This window comes from Silurus meridionalis, chromosome 29 (assembly GCF_014805685.1).
Source record: "Silurus meridionalis isolate SWU-2019-XX chromosome 29, ASM1480568v1, whole genome shotgun sequence".
NCBI lineage: Eukaryota > Metazoa > Chordata > Actinopteri > Siluriformes > Siluridae > Silurus > Silurus meridionalis.
In genome coordinates, this window is record NC_060912.1 from 10,922,075 (window position 1) to 10,943,657 (window position 21,583).

The 21,583-nt window shown below is 42.1% G+C and overlaps 2 protein-coding genes and 1 long non-coding RNA gene across 4 annotated transcripts in view; all 3 read left to right on the forward strand.

Annotated features, from left to right (window-relative positions):
• Positions 1-1,452: 1,452 nt before the first annotated feature.
• Positions 1,453-13,042, forward strand: cdc27 (cell division cycle 27). Of its 2 annotated transcripts, none has more exons than XM_046844257.1 (19): positions 1,453-1,658; positions 4,651-4,726; positions 5,019-5,166; positions 6,221-6,346; positions 6,648-6,745; positions 6,844-7,016; positions 7,398-7,615; positions 7,896-8,055; positions 8,159-8,274; positions 8,696-8,795; positions 9,174-9,378; positions 9,666-9,838; positions 9,945-10,097; positions 10,194-10,402; positions 10,482-10,599; positions 11,201-11,329; positions 11,422-11,496; positions 11,591-11,756; positions 12,380-13,042. In XM_046844257.1, exons 1-19 carry the CDS (start codon positions 1,632-1,634, stop codon positions 12,463-12,465), a joined length of 2,556 nt encoding a protein of 851 aa, XP_046700213.1. In that variant the 5' UTR covers positions 1,453-1,631; the 3' UTR covers positions 12,466-13,042. The 2 variants fall into 2 exon arrangements, with proteins under 2 accessions (XP_046700213.1, XP_046700214.1); XM_046844258.1 differs by having other exon boundaries at positions 1,454-1,658; positions 7,944-8,055.
• Positions 13,043-14,110: 1,068 nt separating this feature from the next.
• On the forward strand, positions 14,111-16,612 carry LOC124382121. Its single transcript, XR_006924982.1, has 3 exons — positions 14,111-14,223; positions 15,525-15,715; positions 16,132-16,612. It is a non-coding gene; the product is annotated as an uncharacterized LOC124382121 (long non-coding RNA).
• A 1,285-nt stretch (positions 16,613-17,897) lies between these two features.
• Positions 17,898-21,583, forward strand: part of kansl1b (KAT8 regulatory NSL complex subunit 1b) — a 34,549-nt gene continuing 30,863 nt past the window's right edge. The window contains 1 exon segment of the mRNA XM_046844236.1: positions 17,898-18,561. The gene's annotated coding sequence lies outside the window, so the exon portion shown is untranslated.

Sequence of the window (21,583 nt, forward strand, 5' to 3'; positions counted from 1 at the left end):
TAGAGACACCCTGTTGATGAGAGATTCCAGTGGAAAATGGCCAGAACACATTAGGAGCTGACAGGAACGATATAGTTAAACAAATAAGCACGTGGTGAACAGAAAAGCAGGTTCCTCTCTTGTCAGCCAAAAAAGAATTTAAAGCTCAAGTTTCTGAATCCAATAAAGACCACTGTGGTGTGGTACAGAGCAGGAGATCCACAGTAAGTGCATGTAGTTGACAAATATCGGTAAATAATATGATACAAATTTGGGCAGTCTAAATATACACAATATTACTCAGCACTGAGAGTTGATTGCTGGAACTATTGGCTATCGGTCAAAATCCATACCGATAGGTTTTCCGGGTTGCGTTATACAATATCAGAGCGTCCTCTAGAGGTGAATCACTGATGACACGTGTGCTGCTAAATTCATGTCTTTTATTTATTCAATGTTTATTAATATAATTAATATATACACATTTATTTAATTTAGCATATTTTCATGATTGAGTACTTAAAAAATTTTTTTAATAAAGTTTAATATTATTTTATGTAGAGTGTTATGTTTGTTTTATTTATCCAGTATACATTTTTAAAACTTTTGGACGATGGATCAGTTTTTGTCAAGTACGATCCAACCTAGATATCGGTTTCGGAAAAAATCTATTATTGGTTCACCTCTACCACGAACCCATAAAGAAACTATGAATACAGCTGGATTTCATAATATGTAGTGATAGTCTGTGGTCGATTGTGTATTCCTATTGTAAAAGTGTGTGTGTGTGTGTGTGTGTGTGTGTGTGTGTATGTTTGTATATATTTGTGTGTGTGTGTGTGTGTGTGTATATGTATTAGTGTATGTTTGTATATATATGTATGTGTGTGTGTGTATATGTATTAGTGTGTGTGTGTGTATGTTTGTATATATATGTATGTGTGTGTGTGTGTATATGTATTAGTGTGTATGTTTGTATATATATGTATGTGTGTGTGTGTGTGTATATGTATTAGTGTGTATGTTTGTATATATGTGTGTGTCAAGTCAAGTCAAGTTTATTTGTATAGCGCTTTTCACAACAGACATTGTCTCAAAGCAGCTTTACAGAAATCAACAGTCAAGGTGAATGGTGTGCAATTAGTGTGCGTGTGTGTATATGTTTGTATATATGTGTGTGTGTGTGTGTGTGTGTGTGTGTGTGTGTATGTTTGTATATATATGTGCAAAATATGCAGACAAAATATGCAAACAAATGAAATCGAAAGTCAACATGGACCACAATAGCTAAATAATCTAGAATATATTCCACGAAGAGATATGACTATATATAATTTAAGAGTATTTAAGGCAAACTTCAGTAATGAATGTGTGAGAAAAGGCCTTCTTTCCTTCAGCCGGTGACGTCATCTCGGTTCGGCACTTTACGACACCACTCGGCGTTTTCCGTAAGGCACTTGAGTGGAATCGGCTGTTTCCGGATAACTTCGGGGCGCCGATAACGGTCAGTGTGTTCAAATCTTTGATGCTAGCTCCAGTTTGTTAGCTACTTCTGGCCTGTAAGTGAGGAAAGAGAGGAAAGAGGAGAAGCCGAAGGGGAGAGCGCGCGCGAGCGAGAGTGAGGAAGGGGAAGGAAGGAGCCTGGGTCCGGAATGACGGTGTTACAGGAACCTGTCCAGGTAAAAATCGAACCGGTGCGGACGCGAGGTTTTATTGGAACGGAAAGTCGCACTTCGCCTGCCGGTGTGGGTTTTCACTGTGGGCCGAGGCTGCGTTCAGGCCTAGCTCATTTCAAACGTCAAAGTTATCATGGCTTTGACACTGGAAATAAAAGCGAAATATAATATAAAACATATACTTACATATCATCCGGATCTTTCAGGAACTCCAACCTGAACCCTGGAAATATTTAAATAATGATTTCTAATTAATTGTAGGAAAAGACTGAATTAGCGCTAACTCTTAACGTTAGCATGTTTAGCCTGCTCGATAATGTTGAAGCCTAGCTTGCTTTGAATTGTATACACACATAAACCTGGGATTATGTCTGACCAAACAAATAACATTCATATCTACATGGCGTCCTGGTATAACGTTTAATAAAGAGCTATAATATTACTAATAGACGCCATTGCTAGTAGTGTGTGATGTGTGTTTTCATTCAATTATTAGCATTTATACAGGTCATAGTGGGGAGTTAATCATCTAGTACTTTTTCTCCTTCTAAACAACAATCTAAGTGTGTATAAGTGATCATGGTGTGAGTTTTACTGCTGTAGTGTGTCCTGAAGAAAAACACCTCAATGGGACTGCTAATACACACACACACACACAATATATATATATATATATATATATATATATATATGAGAGAAGACATGTTGGAATGCCTGAGGTCATGTCTGCTGTAGGATCCATTTCTTCATCAGAAGCTTGTTTGCTTCATGGTGTTAAATCAGACACGAACTCCCACCGTCACAGACCCAAGTGCAGAATTTCATACGACGTGTCCAGACGTTTTTGGAAGAAGTCTGGAGTAAAAAAAACTCCACACATCTACAAAGCTTCTCGTCTCATCAATGGACTCACAAACACGTCAATACGTCAAACCACAAGGAACTGAATTTCAAATCGATCTCCTCTGACTTCCTCCTGACCCCACGTTGATCGATGGTGGAAGCAGAATGTGCGTTATTTATTTGTTTATTTTCCAGAATCACTTTTAGAAGGTCTTCAGGGAAAATGTGGTGTGGAACGTGGTGTTTCTGAATTGTGACCACATTCCACATGTGCCCTGAAGACCTTCTAATGGCGATTCTGGAAAAGAAATAAATTTGGTGGTGGTTGTTAACCTGTGAGATGATGCCGGTGGAGATAACAGCAGAAAAAGGTGACCATGGAAGCAGATCTGTTAGACAGTCTGAAGGACTCAAGTGCTGCTGCATTTCTCTCCTCAGACCGAGTGGAATTTAGGGTTAAATGCCAATTCATTATCATCAGTAGGACACACAATATTCTGATCTCGATCCACATGTCCGCATTTGCTGTTCTAATGAGCTCCACTCTTCTGGGAAGATGTTGATAAAATCAGGTACTGATGTAGGTGAGGAGGCCTGAGGGTTCAGCCAGCATTCATTTTCATTCCAAAGGTGTTCAAAATGATTTATAGCAGGAGATCTTCCACACATTTCCATCCCAGATCTTCATGAAACTGGCTTTGTGCACTGGAGCAGTGTCGTGCTGGAACAGGTTTGGATCTCATGCTACACAAATGTGTGTGTGTTGGGTTGGAGAAGTCAGGTCTTCCAATACTTTTGTCCATATAGTGTAGAATGGCATTGTGGGTAACATAGGAAGTGAACAGGGAGCAATTCATCGGTAAGAGAAGTTTATACTTCGACTTTGATTCTGCCATAAATCTTGGAGGTTCAGTGTGGGATTTTTGCTGATGTCATCACTGCACTGATTGATCTTTCTTACTGCTGGTCATTTTTGATATTTTCTCCTTAAAGAAATCTGGACCAAGGATGTTTTTCTGTGTGAAATCTTCTTATAAGGTACGAGTTTATTAAGGTGAACGTTATTAAGTTCAGCTTCGACATCCAGCATGACAGTGCCCCTGTGCACAAAGCCCAAAGCCAGCTCCACTAACGTATGCTTTTCATGTGTTGGATGTGTGTGGAAGGTGGAAGATCTCCTGCTGTAGATCCAACCTTATTAAACCTATTGAATGTGAACGCTGACTGCACCCCAGGTTTCTCACCTCACCTACATCAACCAAATGAGGATGGGTTCCCCTTTTGAGTCTGGTTCCTCTCAAGGTTTCTTCCTCGTTACATCGGCACAGTCGCCTCCAGGCTTCTCATCAGGGATAAACACACATAATAATAAACATTGAAATGAACTTGAACCTACATCAGTAGCTGAATTTACTAACACACTTGTAACTGAATTAAATCTCACACAAAATCTAGTGGAACATCTTCCCAGAAGAGTGGACTGTAGATTAACTCTGGACAATCGAAATAGGCATAATCATTTAACTGTGTTTCCCCACGGACCATTATTACTGACGCACCACTTGCTAAATTAGGGTTTTATTTATGAACGATGGCAGCACAGATAACATGCAAAGTTTTTATTTATTTTTATTTTATTTATTTTTAATCAATCACAGCCTTTGCATGGAAAGTTTATAAGCCAGACCCCTGGACAGGGAACATGGGAACCGCTGCAGAACGAGAAATAGAGAAACAGGAAAAAACAGCGAAGAGTGAGGAGAAGATTCAGGAAAAAAAAAAACACCACAAAGTTTGGGATCATTTCAAACTAAAAGATGAAGAAAACACTGTACAGCACGGTTACGGTTTTTAAAATAAATTTTTATATTTTTATTTTATTTATTAATTTTTTTGTGTGTTTGCATTTTGATGTTATTGGACAATTAAATGCACTAAATGGGTTCAGTTTTCACAAATATTCTTGTGTACAATAAAATGTAAATAAAAAAAAGTAACAAATGACTTAACAACCGTACTTCTTATCTGATTAATCGACGGACTGATCGGTAAAACACTGGATTACTAAACCAATCAGCTGCAGCTCTAATTCCAGTGAAACCAGCGATGGGGGTGATGTTTGACATGATGTATTGGTGTGATTTATTTCCAGGCCGCTGTCTGGCACGCTTTAAACCACTATGCCTATCGAGACGCTGTGTTTCTGGCTGAGAGGCTCTACGCTGAAGGTAATGTCATTTTCAAAACCTCCTTCGTTCCTCTTCTTTCATGAACATCTCCTCTCTCTGACAAAACGTCTGCAGATCTTCAGCGTTCACCAGAGGATATATTTTTATATGGACGCTATACAGTCGCTCTCTAACGAAACGAGATCAGATATCAGGTTGGAGATAAAACTATGGAACGGTTGTGCACTCATTCAGTCAGATCCTGCCCAGCTGTACATCGCTCTTGTTTTTATTTTTTGCACTTATGATTGAGAGTTTTTGATGTTGGTGTTTCTTCTCATTCCCATGTCAGTGCACTCCGAGGAGGCGCTCTTCCTCCTGGCCACGTGTTACTACCGCTCGGGAAAAGCCTACAAAGCCTATCACCTCCTCAAAGGGCACAGCTGCACCACGCCACAGTGCAAATACCTCCTCGCTAAATGTTGTGTGGAGCTCAGCAAGTAAGCAGACGTGCAGTGTGTACGTGTGTGTACGTGTGTGTATAGAACCATGAGTTTCTAATTATGGACATGTTACATGGTGGTTCCATTTTGCACATCGATGACTCATAGTTTTAATTTATATTTTAAATTAACAATTACATTTACATTTGTTTCTTGACACTGTGTTCATTTTTATCGTGGAGGTATTTAGAAAACAAATAACAATTTGCTTTGGTTAACGTGAGCTCCAGCACAGTTTAGACTGAACCTACCAGATGTGCTACAACGACCACTGACTGAACCTACCAGATTTGCTACAATGACCACTGACTGAACCTACCAGATCTGCTAAATAGATTTTCTGCCTGAATCGACTTTACTGGATGAAACGAGCAGATCGACTGACTCGATCAGCTTTGTTAAAACATCTACACTGTGACCATATCTACAAGATTTGCTCAACGGACTCTACTTAATATCTCAGTATTTTATTTTATAAATATTTTTTGTTCTTTTCAACAAATGATCCAAAGGACAGAGAAATGCTATGTTTTGTATTTGGACCAACATCAGTAACATATACTTATTCCTTACCTTATTCCCCGCTGAATCATTGACCAGGTCTGAATGTCTGAGAGAGTTTTACAAATGCACTTTTAGACCACTTTTATGTGTGAAATCAGACCGAACTTCAGAAGTATCAGTTTCATTCTGATTCAGACTCTTCAGTGTGAAAGTGATTTTTTGGTTAAATCTTTTTATCTTGCGTCTCACAGCGGCTGTGTTTAAAGGACATTATAGACACCCTAAAGTTCACAGCTTGATCTCAGAAACTTTGTAGTTCCAGGTTTTAGAGGTTTGGTGGTAAATAGTGCATATTATGAGCCGGATTCAGGACCACCATAATGTTAGCGATAGCATCAAGCATTTTCAACAACTGTTTTGTGACCCAGCATGCAACTAAAGGATACACGTCATGCCATGCACACTAAAGCTGCTCGTGTTTACGACCCATCTGTGTCTGCGCAGGATTTTCCAGTATTCACGTGTTTTTTTTTTCTTCATTTCTCAGGCTGGCTGAGGGCGAGCAGATCCTCACAGGTGGCGTGTTGAACAAGCAGAAGAGCCAGGATGACATTGTCACAGAGTTTGGCGACTCCTCCTGTTTCACACTGGCGCTGCTCGGACAAATCTACTGGTACATAAGCACTGCTTCCATTTACCAAACCTCACTAATAGCTCCTGCTTCTTTACCAAACAGAAGGAGAACCTGTGGATGTGGGAGGAGTTTCTACTAGGGGGAAGTAATCGTTTGGCATGTTTGTCTTGTCATGTTCTTATCTGCCCTCGTCTACAAACATGAGCTCATGTGATTGACAGGAGAGTGTGATTACGCCAGTTTTGCTCACAGGTTCTTGTGTGTTGTTCTTTTAGTTTTATTTCTGCAGTAGTTGCTCATGTACAATAACACAACGCCCTCTCCTTTTCATGTCTCGCAGCAAAACCGATCGCTTAGCGAAAGGAGCCGAATGTTATCAAAAGAGCATGAGTGAGAATCCTTTCCTCTGGTCACCCTTCGAGTCTCTGTGTCAGATCGGTCAGTTTACCAACATTAGACACATTTTAAATATGATCAAACTCCACCGTTGTTGTTGTTGTTGTTGTTTTTCTCATTCTGATCATGTGTATGTGCAGGTGAACGACCAGACCCCGAGCAAATCTTCAAGCTCACATCTCTGCAAAGCTTCAGTGGAGGCAGCGGAGGAGGTGCCCCGTCTTTCCCCATGAGCCCCGCTCACACTCCCAGCCATAACACGACTCACAGGCAAATCGACTCTGTCCTCATGGAGACGCCCCAGGACACGCTGGTACGCCATATGCGCACAAACACACACACACACACACACACTGGTCCCATATGTGAGAGACGATGGCCAAGAAAAGCGATTCGATATCAGAAAATAATCACTGAGCCAAAGAACACAGCGTCCTGTTATTATCCTGATTATTCTTCTGCAGGTTTACGTCATTTCACATATCAATGAGCTCACTGTGAACCATGGGGGCGGGGCTTAGTGAACATGAGTGGGAATAGTGGAATGTCTAAACTAGAAACTCGAAGGCGGTGTTCTGTGTGGAATTTGCTCGCTTGACATCCAATCAGAAAGCTTCATAATAAAGCACACAGTGTGCTTGAAAGTGGGCGGAGTCCACCTCTGACCTTTAATGATGTCCCGTTTTGCTTCTAGGAACTGAACCGGCTTAATCTGGAGTCGTCCAACTCGAAGTACTCGTCTCTAAACACAGACTCGTCCATGTCCTACATCGACTCGTCCGTTATTTCGCCCGATTCTGCCCCTCTGGGCACGGGCGGGTCCCTGCTGTCCTCCAAACAGGTGCAGAACAAACCCAAGAGCGGCCGCTGTCTGCTGGGAGGCACCACCACGCTGAGCCCTTTCACACCCAGGTACAAACACACACACACTGCATGTGTTTTCGCTAGTAATAGATTTCATTTGGATTAGTGACTGTGTGAGATGCGAGTCCATTACTCAGGCTAGCAACATTAATCAGTTTTTACCTAAGAGCTGAACATGCTCGGAGGAGAGCACTAGCATTCTGGGTATTGGGTATAGTGTGTACCCCGGCCCCCTTCAGAATCTTTTTTGCTCATTTTATTATGCTCTTGTCATATTTTTTTCACATAATCCATCTGATGAACAAACCACACACGACTCTGTCCAAAGGAGAATAAAGTTCGTACAATCTCACGTTTCTTCTCACGTTACGTCCAGTTTCGGCATCTTGCCCCTGGAGCCGAGTCCAGGAGACCCCTCGTATTTGCAGAACTACAGTCACAGTGGGACGGGTATGGAGCCACCTCCTCCACCTGGTCCCCCAAAGAAGGTTACTTCATTACTCTTAGTTTGATTATGGTTTAAATGGATCATTTGTGTTCATCCCAAGTACCGCTGTATAACCCGCGATGTTCCTCTATCGTTCCTGATAGACGGTCAGCAGAATCGGTCAGGTGGGGACGAAGTCGGTGTTCGCACAGAGCGGAAACAGTCGCGAGGTTATTCCTAATCCGTTCAACCAGACGCAGACGACGGCACCACAGACCAGGTGAGTTCCCAATTAAACTTGTCTGTACGTGCAGTCGAGCATTGAGGTCTCCTGAATTAGTTTTACACTGGAGATACGAGGAGAGTGTAGCTAAGAATGCTAACGTCAAGTATGCTAAAGTTACTGAGGAAATTCCATAAGCAGGTTGTAATATTCAAGAACACCCTAGTGGCCATTTATGCCCTGCGACAGGGTTATTTTAATCTCTCTCGTACCAGTGACTGTTGGAAGTTACAGAAATAAATTCAAAGTATGTGTGTTTTGGTGCCGTGACCCGGATGAGTAGACACACATCATTTATCATTTCTAGACCATACGTTCACTTTAAAATGTGTAAATGTGATCAAGCCTGCTTTTTAATGGTGTGTGTGTGTGTGTGTGTGTGTGTGTGTGTGTGTGTGTGTGTGTGTGATTTATCTAGTACTACACCTCAAGTGCTGAGTCCCACCATCGCCGCTCCACCCAACGTCCAGCCTCGACGGAGCTCAAGGCTTTTCACCAGCGCCAGCTCCACCGCCAAGGTGCAGTCCTCCTCCTCCTCCTTTCTTCTTCTTCCTCCACCACCCTCACAAGGAAGTGCAAAAGCACATCATACCTTCAAAACACCTTAACGCCTTATAAAGTATGGTTACATTGTGCATTACGGCGTGTTGATAAACTCACAGCTTCATAAAATTGGGATGATTATAAAATAAATATATTCATCAAACCTTCATGGAATCGCTCAGACTCTGCATGGAAAAATAGTTTCTGTTGCAGATCTTCAGTTGAGGTTACACACATCTCACACACATCTGGTACACATTATTCATCTGAGACTTGCTACCACACTAGTTGTTGTTATTTTCTCTTCAATAAATACATTTTGCTCCTGTTTTTTTTTTTTTTCCCCTTCTCAGGAGAACAGTAAGAAGTTAAAAATGAAGTTTCCCACCAAGATTCCCAACCGGAAGACCAAGACAAAAACGGGAAAAGGAGGAATCACCCCGTCCAGTCTGAACGAGAGCATCGAGATCCTGAAGCTGGACTCATCCTTAGTCGAAGGGAAGGGCAACATCAGCGCGCCGCAGTTTCAAGCCTTCACTCTGCAGAAAGCCGCCGCAGGTATTCTCGTTTATTCTCTATTTATTTTATTTTTCAGCACAAAAAGGGGATTTCGATGGCGTCTTGTGGTGAAATCTTTATCAAAATATATGATTGAGATCATAATTTTAGTAACAAAGATAATTTAGTTTATAGATACACTTCCACATGATACAGAATGTGTGTGTGTGTGTAGTTCTGAGGTTGTTAAATATTCACTTATCTGTAAAATGCTGTCTTGTGTGTGTGTTTTTTTGTGTACATGAAAACACAATAGTGTATTTTCAGCGTTGTTGTTGTTGTTGTAGACGGGTTGATGTCGTTGATGCGGGACATCGGGCGAGGTTACTTGGCGCTGTGCTCGTATAACTGCAGGGAGGCCATCAGCATCCTCAGCCAGCTGCCTGCGCACCACTACAACACCGGCTGGGTGCTGGGGCAGATCGGCCGCGCCCACTTCGAGCTGGCAGAGTACATGCAGGTAAGAAATAGGGGGTTCCCCTGCTGTACGTTTTACATACAAGCTCCACCCCCTGATAACCTGTTACGAATTTAAAACGCACGTGTGTTCCATTCACGTTGTCCAGGCGGAGAGGATTTTCTCCGAAGTGCGGCGCATCGAGAGCTACCGGGTGGAAGGGATGGAGATCTACTCTACTACACTATGGCACTTACAGAAAGATGTAGCCCTCTCTGCACTCTCTAAAGACCTCACCGACATGGACAAGAACTCGCCCGAGGTGCACACATTCAACGATTGCGCACCAAAGTATAATCCTATGTTGAAGACAATATCCCGTTCACATACAAATCCATGTCTTCTTTTGATCCCTCAGCCCTGGTGCGTAGCTGGGAACTGTTTCAGTCTTCAGCGCGAGCACGACATCGCCATCAAGTTCTTCACGCGGGCCATCCAGGTGGACCCGAGTTTCGCCTACGCCTACACGCTGCTGGGTCACGAGCTGGTGCTCACAGAGGAGCTGGAGAAGGCGCTGGGCTGCTTCCGTAACGCCATCCGCCTCAACAAGCGCCACTACAACGCCTGGTAGCGAGACTGTCAGCACTTTAACCAACTTTCTGTACACGTTAAACATGAAGTTCACCATGATCCTCTGTTTCACTAGGTACGGTCTGGGGATGATCTACTACAAGCAGGAGAAGTTTAACCTGGCTGAGATTCATTTCAAGAAGGCTTTAAGCATTAACCCACAGAGCTCCGTACTCCTCTGTCACATCGGAGTGGTGAGTGTAATCACACACACACACACACACACACACAGAAATATTCCATACAGAGTGTATGAGGGGTGGGAGGGGGTTCAAGTATAAATAGTATATTATACAGAATAAAATGATGCTGGAGTCATAAAATGTAGCCGTCACGTGTATACAACGTGTAACAATCACGTGTATACTAGTCAAAGGTATACCTACCGATAGCGGATTTTCCCGATACCCGTACTTGCTGATAATCGATCGATCAATCAACTGAATACTGGATTTAAAAAAAATAATAACTCCATGTAAAATAGGGCTGAACTTAGAAACTGAATTATAAAAAATGTGGTAAATTAAATAAATAGAATTTCTATAATATATTCTCAATAAAATAATATAATATAGCGCTCTCCGTGCAGTGCGCAGTCTCGCGCGTTTAAACACAAATAGCTTGTAGTGTCAGTGATGCGCCTCTAGAGGCCGCTCTCGTAATGACTTGGATTTTTGCAGCAACTCCAGCAATCAACTATCAGTGCCGATGAATCAGTCGACGTTTTACTCTTTCTTTACTCTTTCTTGTTTTTTCTTTCAATATATTTTCTCTCTCTCTCTGTCTCTCTCTCAGGTTCAACATGCACTGAAAAAATCAGACCACGCATTAGAGACCCTGAACAGAGCAATCAGCATCGACCCTAAGAACCCACTATGCAAATTCCACAGGGCGTCCATCCTCTTCGCGAATGAAAAATACAAGGTATGCTGGATTTTTCTCTTGTCTTTTCATTTGTGCGTGATTCGTTTCATGATTTTGTTTTCTGATTGATTTTTTCTTTCCCCTTCCCACAGGCTGCTTTACAGGAGCTGGAGGAGCTGAAACAGATCGTGCCCAAAGAGTCACTTGTTTACTTTTTAATAGGAAAGGTAAGAAGCTGCCGTGATCGGTGACGTGGCGACTGATGTGACGACTGCATAAGTGTTGGATTGTGAGCGCTGTCTCCTGTCTTCCTCTCCGTAGGTGTATAAGAAGCTCGGTCAGACTCACCTGGCGCTGATGAACTTTTCATGGGCCATGGACCTGGACCCCAAAGGAGCCAACAATCAGATCAAAGAGGCCATAGATAAGCGTTACCTTCCCGACGACGAGGAGCCCGTCACCCCTGACGATTATCTCTACTACTCCAGTAAGCACCAGTTAGTTTAGTGTGTTTAAATCAAACCTCAGGTGTGTGTTGTACCTCGGTGCAGCCCTTTATCCAGCTGACCACGCCTGACCACGCCTGACCTCGCCCTGACCTTACACTCGCCCATTTCTCCTGCTTTTAACATGAACTTTGAGGACAAAATGTTCACCTGCTGCCTAATAAATAAATCCACCCACTAACAGGTGGCATGATGAAGAGATTCACTTCACTTCACCACTCATGATGTCATGTCTGTGGACATTTGAGCATTGAAGCTTTTCTGAACTTCCCATTCCACAGTCTCCACCAGTTATAATGAGCTGCACACTTCTGTGAAGATGTTCCTCCAGATTTTTGTGGAGATGTGTGCTCATTCAGCCATGTGTTAGTAAAGTCAGGTACTGATGTAGGTGAGAATGTGAGGAGGTCTGGAGTGCAGTCAACCTCCACATTCATCCCAAAGGAGAGCAATAGGGTTTGTAAAGCAGATCTTTATGAAGCAGGTTTAGGTCTTCTAAAGAAAGTGAAGAAAATATTGTATGCTTTCTGTACTACATTATTCTGTAAGTATACTATTATAGTGTGTGTGTAAAGTGTAACCCTGCGGTGTGTGTGTGTTACAGCGGAGATGGAGGAGTCGCAGGAGAGCAGCATGACGGATGCAGACGACACACAACTCCACACCACGGAGAGCGACGAGGTCCTGTAACCCTCCGCCCCTCCTCCTCTCTGAACTCCAACACCGGAAATAATTATGCCAACCTGGGTCTGACCCAGTCCATACGGAGCAGAGAGAACATAAACACCCAGGAAAAAAAAAAAAGACACGAGCGAGAGGAAGAAGGAGAATAAAAAAAGGAAAAACAAACTGCTGCTAATACAGTACCTCCTCATTTCTGTATTTTTTTTTATTATTCCTGTTTTACTGTGCTTTTTTTTTTTCCCCTCATTTTTTTAAACTTAATTTTTCTCCAGTTCCTGTCGTTATGCCTTATCGCTGGGTGAATCCTCCTCATCATCATCTGATCTTCATCCACGTATTAACATGGGGGGGGATTTTACTGTAAAAGAATACAAAATAAACATCCTCCGTTCGCACTGCAGAGATTCCCATCTGCATCTCCATCCCAACTTCATCCCATCTTCATCCCCATCTCATCTCCAGGACATGGAAAGAAAGCAAACCACAGTTCATGGGAAAAGTTCTGTCTTAATGCCTAGGCCTTTTTTGTGTTCCTTTTATTCTCATTTAATCGAAATAAAGACCTGTGTAAGAGTTCTGTCAATTTCCTCTCCCCTTTATTTTTAGCACTTTGAATCGTGATAGAACCAGAGAGAGAACAAATCACGCCACCACAATCCCACGACACACCCCCACCACCAGTTTTTGTCTCCTAGAGAGGAAACGGTGTGTGTGTGTGTGTGTGTGTGTGTGTGTGTGAATCAGAAAGAAGTACATACTTACCATCTATTAATATAAAGTGTAAGGAAATGTTTAGAGTTCTCACACGATCTCTGAATTCAAATCAGAAAGGTTCATACGAGAGAAGAACGATTTCCAGACCCACACAAATACTGGACTTTAACTCTGCTCTTCACAGTAACGCCGGCTCCCTCACAGAGCTTCTGAGGAGGGTTCTCTGAGGAGGATTCTCTGGGGCACTGCGGTAAGATTCAGATCCGGGCCCCGAGATGTGGACATGTGGTGCTCTTATTGACGATGCACATTATTTAAAAATGTTTTATATCATTTTGTTTTTGGTTGGTTTGCATAAAGGATCTCTAGAAATTGTTTTTTTTTTTACGGTTTGTGTGTTGGATTAAAAGAATTGTGTTTTAGGCCTAGATGCTTGTGTATGTATATTTTAAGAATTCAAGGAGACGTAATAAATTACTTTGAACTAAAATCCTGATTTGCATTTGTTCACATTTTGAGTTTTTGATTTAAAGAGCCAAAAGAACCAGAAGAAGGAGCAGCTTTCAGGGATGTTGATGTGGAGAATGAGGGAACTTATGATGAGTTATGATCTGATCATAGGTCAGATTGGTGTGAAAGGAGCTCTTGGGCAAGACTGGACAGTTGTGAGCTTATTCAGCTTTATGCATAAACACATTCTTTAAATACATATAATAAACAATATTAAAAAAAAGGACGTTTCTCTCTAAATCTTAACACTAAAACATTCTTAATAAACACGACTAAAAAACTGCCAAACTTATTGGTTTATTTACCACCAGAAAGCCTTCCGTACAAAACAAACCCGTTCCAGCCAATCAGAAGCCATCATTCCCTGCCTCAGCCAATCAGCGCTCAGGACGCAGCAGCGCTTCCGGTTCAAGTCCGGCTGATCCTCGCAGGTAAGTGAGTGGACGTGAATACTGCACTCATCACACCCGAGCGGAAAGAAATGCATGTATTGTTTAGATGAAGAAGGAGAAAAGAGGACAAAATAAGACGCATTTAATCGTAAGAAAGAGTTTTGTATATTTTCTTAAACATTATTTAAAAAAAAAACAGTCAATAGGCCAATTCGGAGAACCAGCAGCAGCGCCGTGTTTCAAATCCCCACAGCGCTCCCTAACTAGTGCAGTCACGAAGTTTGCTTGCGTCATACAATACCGTTCTCTCGGTAGCGCGCAGAGGGAGGGAGCGCGGCTGGTATTGGGACAGGGCCGCGGTGCAGGGTAGCTTCCTTAGATACGTCAGAAATGAACCTTTTATTGAAGAAATGTACAAATGAATTGAAGTGTTTGGTAATTAATAGCGTTTATACAATATTTATGTAATAGTTATACACTGATTTCCTTTAAAATATATCCATTTTGAGTTTAGTTTTTTAAAGAAAATTGTTTGTTTTAGTATTAAACAGCAGTGAACAGGCTGAGACCGGTCACGGAGCGCGTGCTAGCGGCTAGTTTATTATTATTATTATTATTATTATTATTATTATTATTATTAATGCAACACAATTGTATTTTAAACTTTAATTCGTATTTTAAACTTTTGTGTATGTATAATATACATATATATATATATATATATATATATATATGTGTGTGTGTGTGTGTGTGTGTGTGTGTGTGTGTGTGTGTGTGTGTGTGTATATAAATATAATACTTTATGGCCAAAAGTATTGGTATTTTCCACACTTCTTCTTCCCCAAACTGTTAACACATTTGTATATGACGTCATGGGTTGATGTGGAAGATTTTTACTAAAAACACTGATTGAAATGTTATAAATGGACATTAGGAGACATTAGGAGACATTAGGAGACATTAGGAGATATTCGGTGCCACCCAGACGAGGTTCCTTTTAGACTCTGAGTTCAGAGTTAAAGGCACGAAAACATTTAAATTCATGTTTTATAAACTTTTTTAAATTGAAGATCCTGAGGGGCCCTTTTAGAGACCTCTGACCTCAAAGACAGACCTGTTTTGAATGTGAACACTGACTGGACCTCAGGCCTCATCTGTCTGTCAGTCTGTCTGTCTGTCTGCCTTTCTGTCTTTTTTTCTGTCTGCCCTTCTGTCTGTCTGCCTTTCTGCTTTTCTGTCTGTCTGTCTGTCTGCCTTTCAGTCTGTCTTTCTGTCTTCCTGCTTTTTTGTCTGTCTACCTTTCTGTCTGTCTGTCTGCTTTTCTGTCTGTCAGCCTTTCTGTCTGCCTTTTTATCATGATTACAGCATAACAATTTTGTCTATATTGCAGTTTTTAAATTTGAAAAAATAAATCAAGAGTTTAATTTTTATTTATTGTTTTTCTTTCAGTCCAATTTTTCTTGCATTAATTGAAGCCGGAATCTACAAGGTCTCTTGCTGTGGATAAACGAAAGAAGCACACGCACGCACGCACACACACACACACACACACACACACACACACACACACACACACAGTGAGCCTGCTGGACAAAATGATGGAGTTCGAGTCCGGATCCAACTCGAGCATTTTTTTAACGGTAAGAGAAAATAATTTGTATTCGATTTTTAAATTGATATTATTTATTTGTTTGTTTACAACTTTTAAATGTTATATATATTCATAGAATGTACTTTTAATACAAAAAAAAGAGAATAAATGAGGGGGTGAAGCGATTACATTTTAAGTGGTGGAGGAATTAAAAAATTATAAAAACAATAAAATAAGTTTAGTAAAATTCTAAAAAAATAGATATTTTAATATCCATAAATACAACAAAACAGGAAAACTGGTGGAAAAATAGTTGGATGAAGTTCCTGAGATTTACAGAATTTATTTATTTTACAAAGATTTTTTATTACAGATTTATTACTGTGGGAAAATCCTGCTGTTTTTAGATACGCGTGTGTGTGTGTGTGTGTGTGTGTGTGTGTGTTATTAACCTTTATCCCACAGATCCAGAAGCTTGCCTCAGGGCATTTTTAGAGACACAGCTCCAGAGCACTTTTTATCTGATCATTTGTTATATATTTATTTCCTCACCAGTGATTCTCTTTCCACTGCACACAGAGACGTGTTTCTCACTCTAACCACCAGAAGGCACAATTCCATCACTGCACAGACAAACTTTTTTTACTTCTCACGTGTACGTTACAGCACAGTGAAATTCCTTCTTCATATCTCTCCATATTCTTCTTCTTCTCTTCTCCTCAATACACACACAAGAGCTCCTCAATCTCCGTGTCCGCTCTCAGGTGCTATGTTGTGCACTGATTCATTGTTTAAGCACTACATGGCACTGAACACACACACACACACACACACGCACACCGTGAGAGATTTATTTAACGTTTTGTTGCACATGCCAGAAAAAAATGGCAGTGAGTTCTGTCTCGCCACTCACATCCAGCTGTGTCCCAGCTGTTTTACACACACACACACACACACACACACACACACACACTGGCTGTGAGACAGAAAATGCTCAAAACTGTCTGTAACTGTCTGTGTGTTTAATCGTCCTCATTACTAGGGGTAAGAGCAGGCTGGGTTTGGGTGTAGGGGGGGCAGTCTGGGTTTGGGTGTAGTGGGGGACGAGCAGGCTGGGTCTGGGTGTAGTGGGGGGATGAGCAGGCTGGGTCTGGGTGTAGTGGGGGGATGAGCAGGCTGGGTCTGGGTGTAGTGGGGGGACGAGCAGGCTGGGTCTGGGTGTAGTGGGGGACGGACGAGCAGGCTGGGTCTGGGTGTAGTGGGGGGACGAGCGGGCTGGGTCTGGGTGTAGTGGGGGACGGACGAGCAGGCTGGGTCTGGGTGTAGTGGGGGGACGGCAGGCTGGGTCTGGGTGTAGTGGGGGACAGGCGGGCTGGGTCTGGGTGTAGTGGGGGGACGAGCAGGCTGGGTCTGGGTGTAGTGGGGGGACGAGCAGGCTGGGTCTGGGTGTAGTGGGGGACGGACGAGCAGGCTGGGTCTGGGTGTAGTGGGGGGACGGACGAGCAGGCTGGGTCTGGGTGTAGTGGGGGGACGAGCAGGCTGGGTCTGGGTGTAGTGGGGGGAGCAGGCTGGGTCTGGGTGTAGTGGGGGGACGAGCAGGCTGGGTCTGGGTGTGGGGGGACGAGCGGGCTGGGTCTGGGTGTAGTGGGGGACAGGCAGGCTGGGTCTGGGTGTGGGGGGTGAGCAGGCTGGGTTTTGGTGTAGTGGGGGTGAGCAGGCTGGGTTTTGGTGTAGTGGAGGGGGATGAGCAGGCTTGGTCTGGGTGTAGTGGGGGTGGATGAGCATCCTGGGTCTGGGTGTAGTGGGGGGATGAGCAGGCTGGGTTTGGGTGTAGTGGAGGGGGATGAGCAGGCTGGGTTTGGGTGGAGTCGGGGACGGGGTTGGGTTTACTCGTTGATGTATCTATGTGCATTGTTACTCGAGTGTGTGTGTGTGTCTGTCTGTGTCCTTTACCACAAAAGCCCACAAAGTACAAATTGTTCTCAAAAATGTGTGGTATCTAAGAAAACCTCAGGGTCCTGCAGAACCCACCCTGGTCTCTTGTAGTGCTGCAGTGTATGTGTGTGTGTATATGTGTGTATATGTGTGTTTATATGTGTGTGTGTGTGTGTGTGTGTGTGTGTGTGTATGTATATGTGTGTATATATGTCTGTTTATATATATATATATATATATATATGTGTGTGTGTGTGTGTGTGTGTGTGTGTGTGTGTGTATTTCTGTGTCCATGTATGTGCGCGCGCCATGTTCGAGGCGGCAGCAGGTGGCGCGCGCGCGCTCTCGCGCGTTCCCGTGGCGCGCTCCCCGGCGCCCCCTGTCGGTGAGACCGTGTCAGTAGGAGGAAGCGCCGCTGTTTTCTGTTTTGTCAGAGTTGAAAATCCGCCGAGGCGCCATTTTCCCCCTCCGTCTCTCTCCCTCTGACACAACAACAATATACATAAAAAAAAGCCCCAGCAGCTCCAGCACACACCGCCAGCGCGCTCACCGAGCACGAAAAACCGCCGAATCACACCGGAACCGCGCCGTGAGCAGGCTCAGGGAGGCGGAACAGCGTTGCAGTGCGGGGATTAAAGCCCGGATCCGGATCGTGTGGGCTTTTTTTTTTCTTTCTTTATTCCTCTTCCGTGCCTTTGTGTGATTTCGGCTCCTTCGCCCATTTCGTGAATCCCGAACGGGAGCGGATTTACCCGGACGAGCGGGACTACGATCGGCTTGGAAACAGTATTTTTATTTCACCCTTTTCCTCCACATTATCACCGAGAGGAATACCTCCAGCAATCCTTCACCTTTTCACCAGGAGAACGCGGTTATTATTAATAATCTCTCTTTAAAAACACACTCAAACTGGAGCGTAATTAGCGAAATCCCCCCCCCCCTCCTTCTCGGAATCACGTGGTAGGTTCCACCTTTTTTTTTTTTCTTTGTTACTTGAAAGTCAGCGGCAGGAAATAATCTCGATTTAAACCGGGTTTATTCCGGATTAAAGAGCTCGGTTCGGATTCACACCCACTCTGAATGGGTTCAGGTGCATGTTTTTGTGGTTCTGGTCGTGTAAAAGGTTCGGAGATGAAATGCTTTCAGGACTGGGAGAGATCACCCCCCCCCAGCACCCCCTTCTGGGTTTTGTTGCAGTCCGAACCGCAAAAGTAGGTCGAGTCATGAAACCGCGCAGTTCAGGGTGGAAATTCTCCTGTTTTATAACGCGTTATAACGTCCTTATGGCATCTTCAGGCTTATACGCACCCGAACTCTTCTTCATTACCTCTGTTTTAGTGTTTATTCCATTACATCAAATATATTCATTATTATTATTATTATTATTATTATTATTATTATATTATTATTAATATACTTATTATTATTATTATTATTATTATTATTATTATATTATTATTATTAATATACTTATTATTATTATAAATATACATATTATTATTATTATTATATTATACTTCTTCTTCTTCTTCTTATTATTATTATTATATTATTATACTTATTTATTATTGATATAATTATTAATATTATACATATTATTAATATACTTATTATTATTGTTATTATTATTATTATTAATATACTTATTATTATACATATTATTATTATTATTATTATTATACATATTAATATACTTATTATTATTATGAATGTACTTATTATTATTATTATTATTATTATACTTATTATTATTATTATTGTTATTAGATTAACCACCAATTTCTATTTATTCATTTTTCGCACTTGTATTTTTTTTATGCAAATACCCCTCTAATGATATTAAGAAAAATATTAATTATCATTTTTTAATTTTTTTATTATTTTTCCTTATATCCTGACCTTTTTATATATATAATATAAATGACCCACAAGGTCAATATCACTCTATATATATATATATATATATATAATTTTATTTTTATTCTGTCTGTGATGCGTTCGTCTCCATCTTCAAGACATTTTAGGACCTTTTTAATTCCGCCGTGTGTGTGTGTGTGTGTGTGTGTGTGTGTGTGTGTGTTAGTTGGACATATGTGTTCTGTATATTCTAAATGGCGTGTGTAAGGTTTTGTTGGCAGTGAGCGAGGCTTGGAGTTTAAACAGGATGTTGCGTAATTTATTTATTTTTTAGCTTCATTTCTCCTCACAGAGCACTGGTCCAGTCACAGCACACCACCGATATCCAACCAGGACTGAGTGACCATAATTAATCACCATATATATATATATATATATATATATATATATATATATATATATATATATATATATATATATTATAATGTGTGTATAGACATACAGTACAGTTTTCCGTGTGTGTGTGTGTGTGTGTGTGTGTGTGTGTGTGGTTTATATGTATATCTACACGTGTACATGTATATTGCTTTGTACGTGTATGTATATGATCATAGCTACACACGTATTTAATCGTGTGTATGCATCTAATAGCTATAATTATATAGGATACATTTTAATATTTGAATTATTACATATACATGCGTATAGGACATAGAACTGTGTGTGTGTGTGTGTGTGTGTGTGTGTGTGTGTGTAATATATATTCAGCGAGAGAGATGGATAGCTCCACATATACATGTATAAACCCACACGTGTGTTTCCCATGTTTTAAGCAGCACACGTCTCTCTTAGAAGCTCCGCCTGTGGTTAGTGTTGCACACACACACACTCTGTACTTTTCCATGCTATAACGTCTGAAGGTTCTCACCACACACACACACACACACACAGGCCTTCGCCCTCTTTCCAGGTGAAACATAAAAGCTTTTCTCTGCTCGTCCGTCCAGCAGGAAGTCCCATTTTGAGACTTTTTTTTTTTTTTTGCCGCGCAGCGTCGCTGCACCATCGCGCTCCACACGCCGTGTCGGGTTTTTACTTTCTCTGATTACCATCTGAACTGAAACGTGTCTGCTCTTGATTAGCCCCAAAACAGAAAAGGCGCCAAAACAGCTCTCTGGGGAGGTGGTGGGGGTGGTCTTATTTTTCTTTATTATTCTGTTTTAATATCCATTTAAAAAAAACAGGCCTGTTTAATGCTACCATGCTACCATTGTTTCCTTTCCTCTTTTTCTTTTCATGCCTCATCCTGAGGTGAATTCAATAACCAGAGGTCAGTTTATCAACCTCTCCTTTTCTTCTCAACTCCTGTTCTTCTCCTCCGTGCTCTGCTCGTAAATTCCTCAACCTTTACAAGCTTTGTCTGTATTTGACTCCGACCAAACGTCACTTATTATTTAAAAGAAACAACCCTTATTTAGTTTATACAGGCGGGTCACGCCCTAAACACACACACACACACACACACACACACACACACACACATGCTTGTCTCGGCATATAAAGTGGTCAGTTTGCCGTCTTTCCTCTGGTTTAAATCTCTTCGGGTATCAGCAGGATGTTATGTAAGAGGTCAGTGATGTCATTTCTCTCGTGGTGGTCGTGAACTCGGTCAGGGTTGGAGCTCAGCACTTTACTCGCTTTGTGTGTGGGGTCTCATGTTTTATGGTCCACTTACGATGATTTTTGATTCGCAATAGATTAATAAAACAATAAGTGAATTGGGACGTCTTCGGTCCACCGAACTTTGGAAGCAGAATACGAAAGATACAAACTATAACTTATTTAGATCTTGCAGACAATCTGGTAGAATATGGAGTTGGGGCAGGACAGGGTTTGGGCAGGGTTCAGTGGGTTGTACAGGACGAGTGGGTGGTACAGGCACGGGACGAGTGGGTGGTACAGGCACGGGACGAGTGGGTGGTACAGGCACGGGACGAGTGGGTTGTACAGGACGAGTGGGTGGTACAAGTATGGGACGAGTGGGTGGTACAGGTGCAGGGGCAGTGGGTGGTACAGGTACAGGTTGAGTGGGTGGTACAGGACGAGTGGGTGGTACAGGTGCAGG

Bases quoted from the DNA above. Each gene is read 5' to 3' on its own strand.
- cdc27 (XM_046844257.1), top strand. From the start codon at position 1,632: ATGACGGTGTTACAGGAACCTGTCCAG. The intron at 8,796-9,173 runs GTGCAGTCCTCC...TCCCCTTCTCAG, and splicing joins GCGCCAGCTCCACCGCCAAG to GAGAACAGTAAGAAGTTAAA. The intron at 11,757-12,379 runs GTAAGCACCAGT...TGTGTGTTACAG, and splicing joins CGATTATCTCTACTACTCCA to CGGAGATGGAGGAGTCGCAG.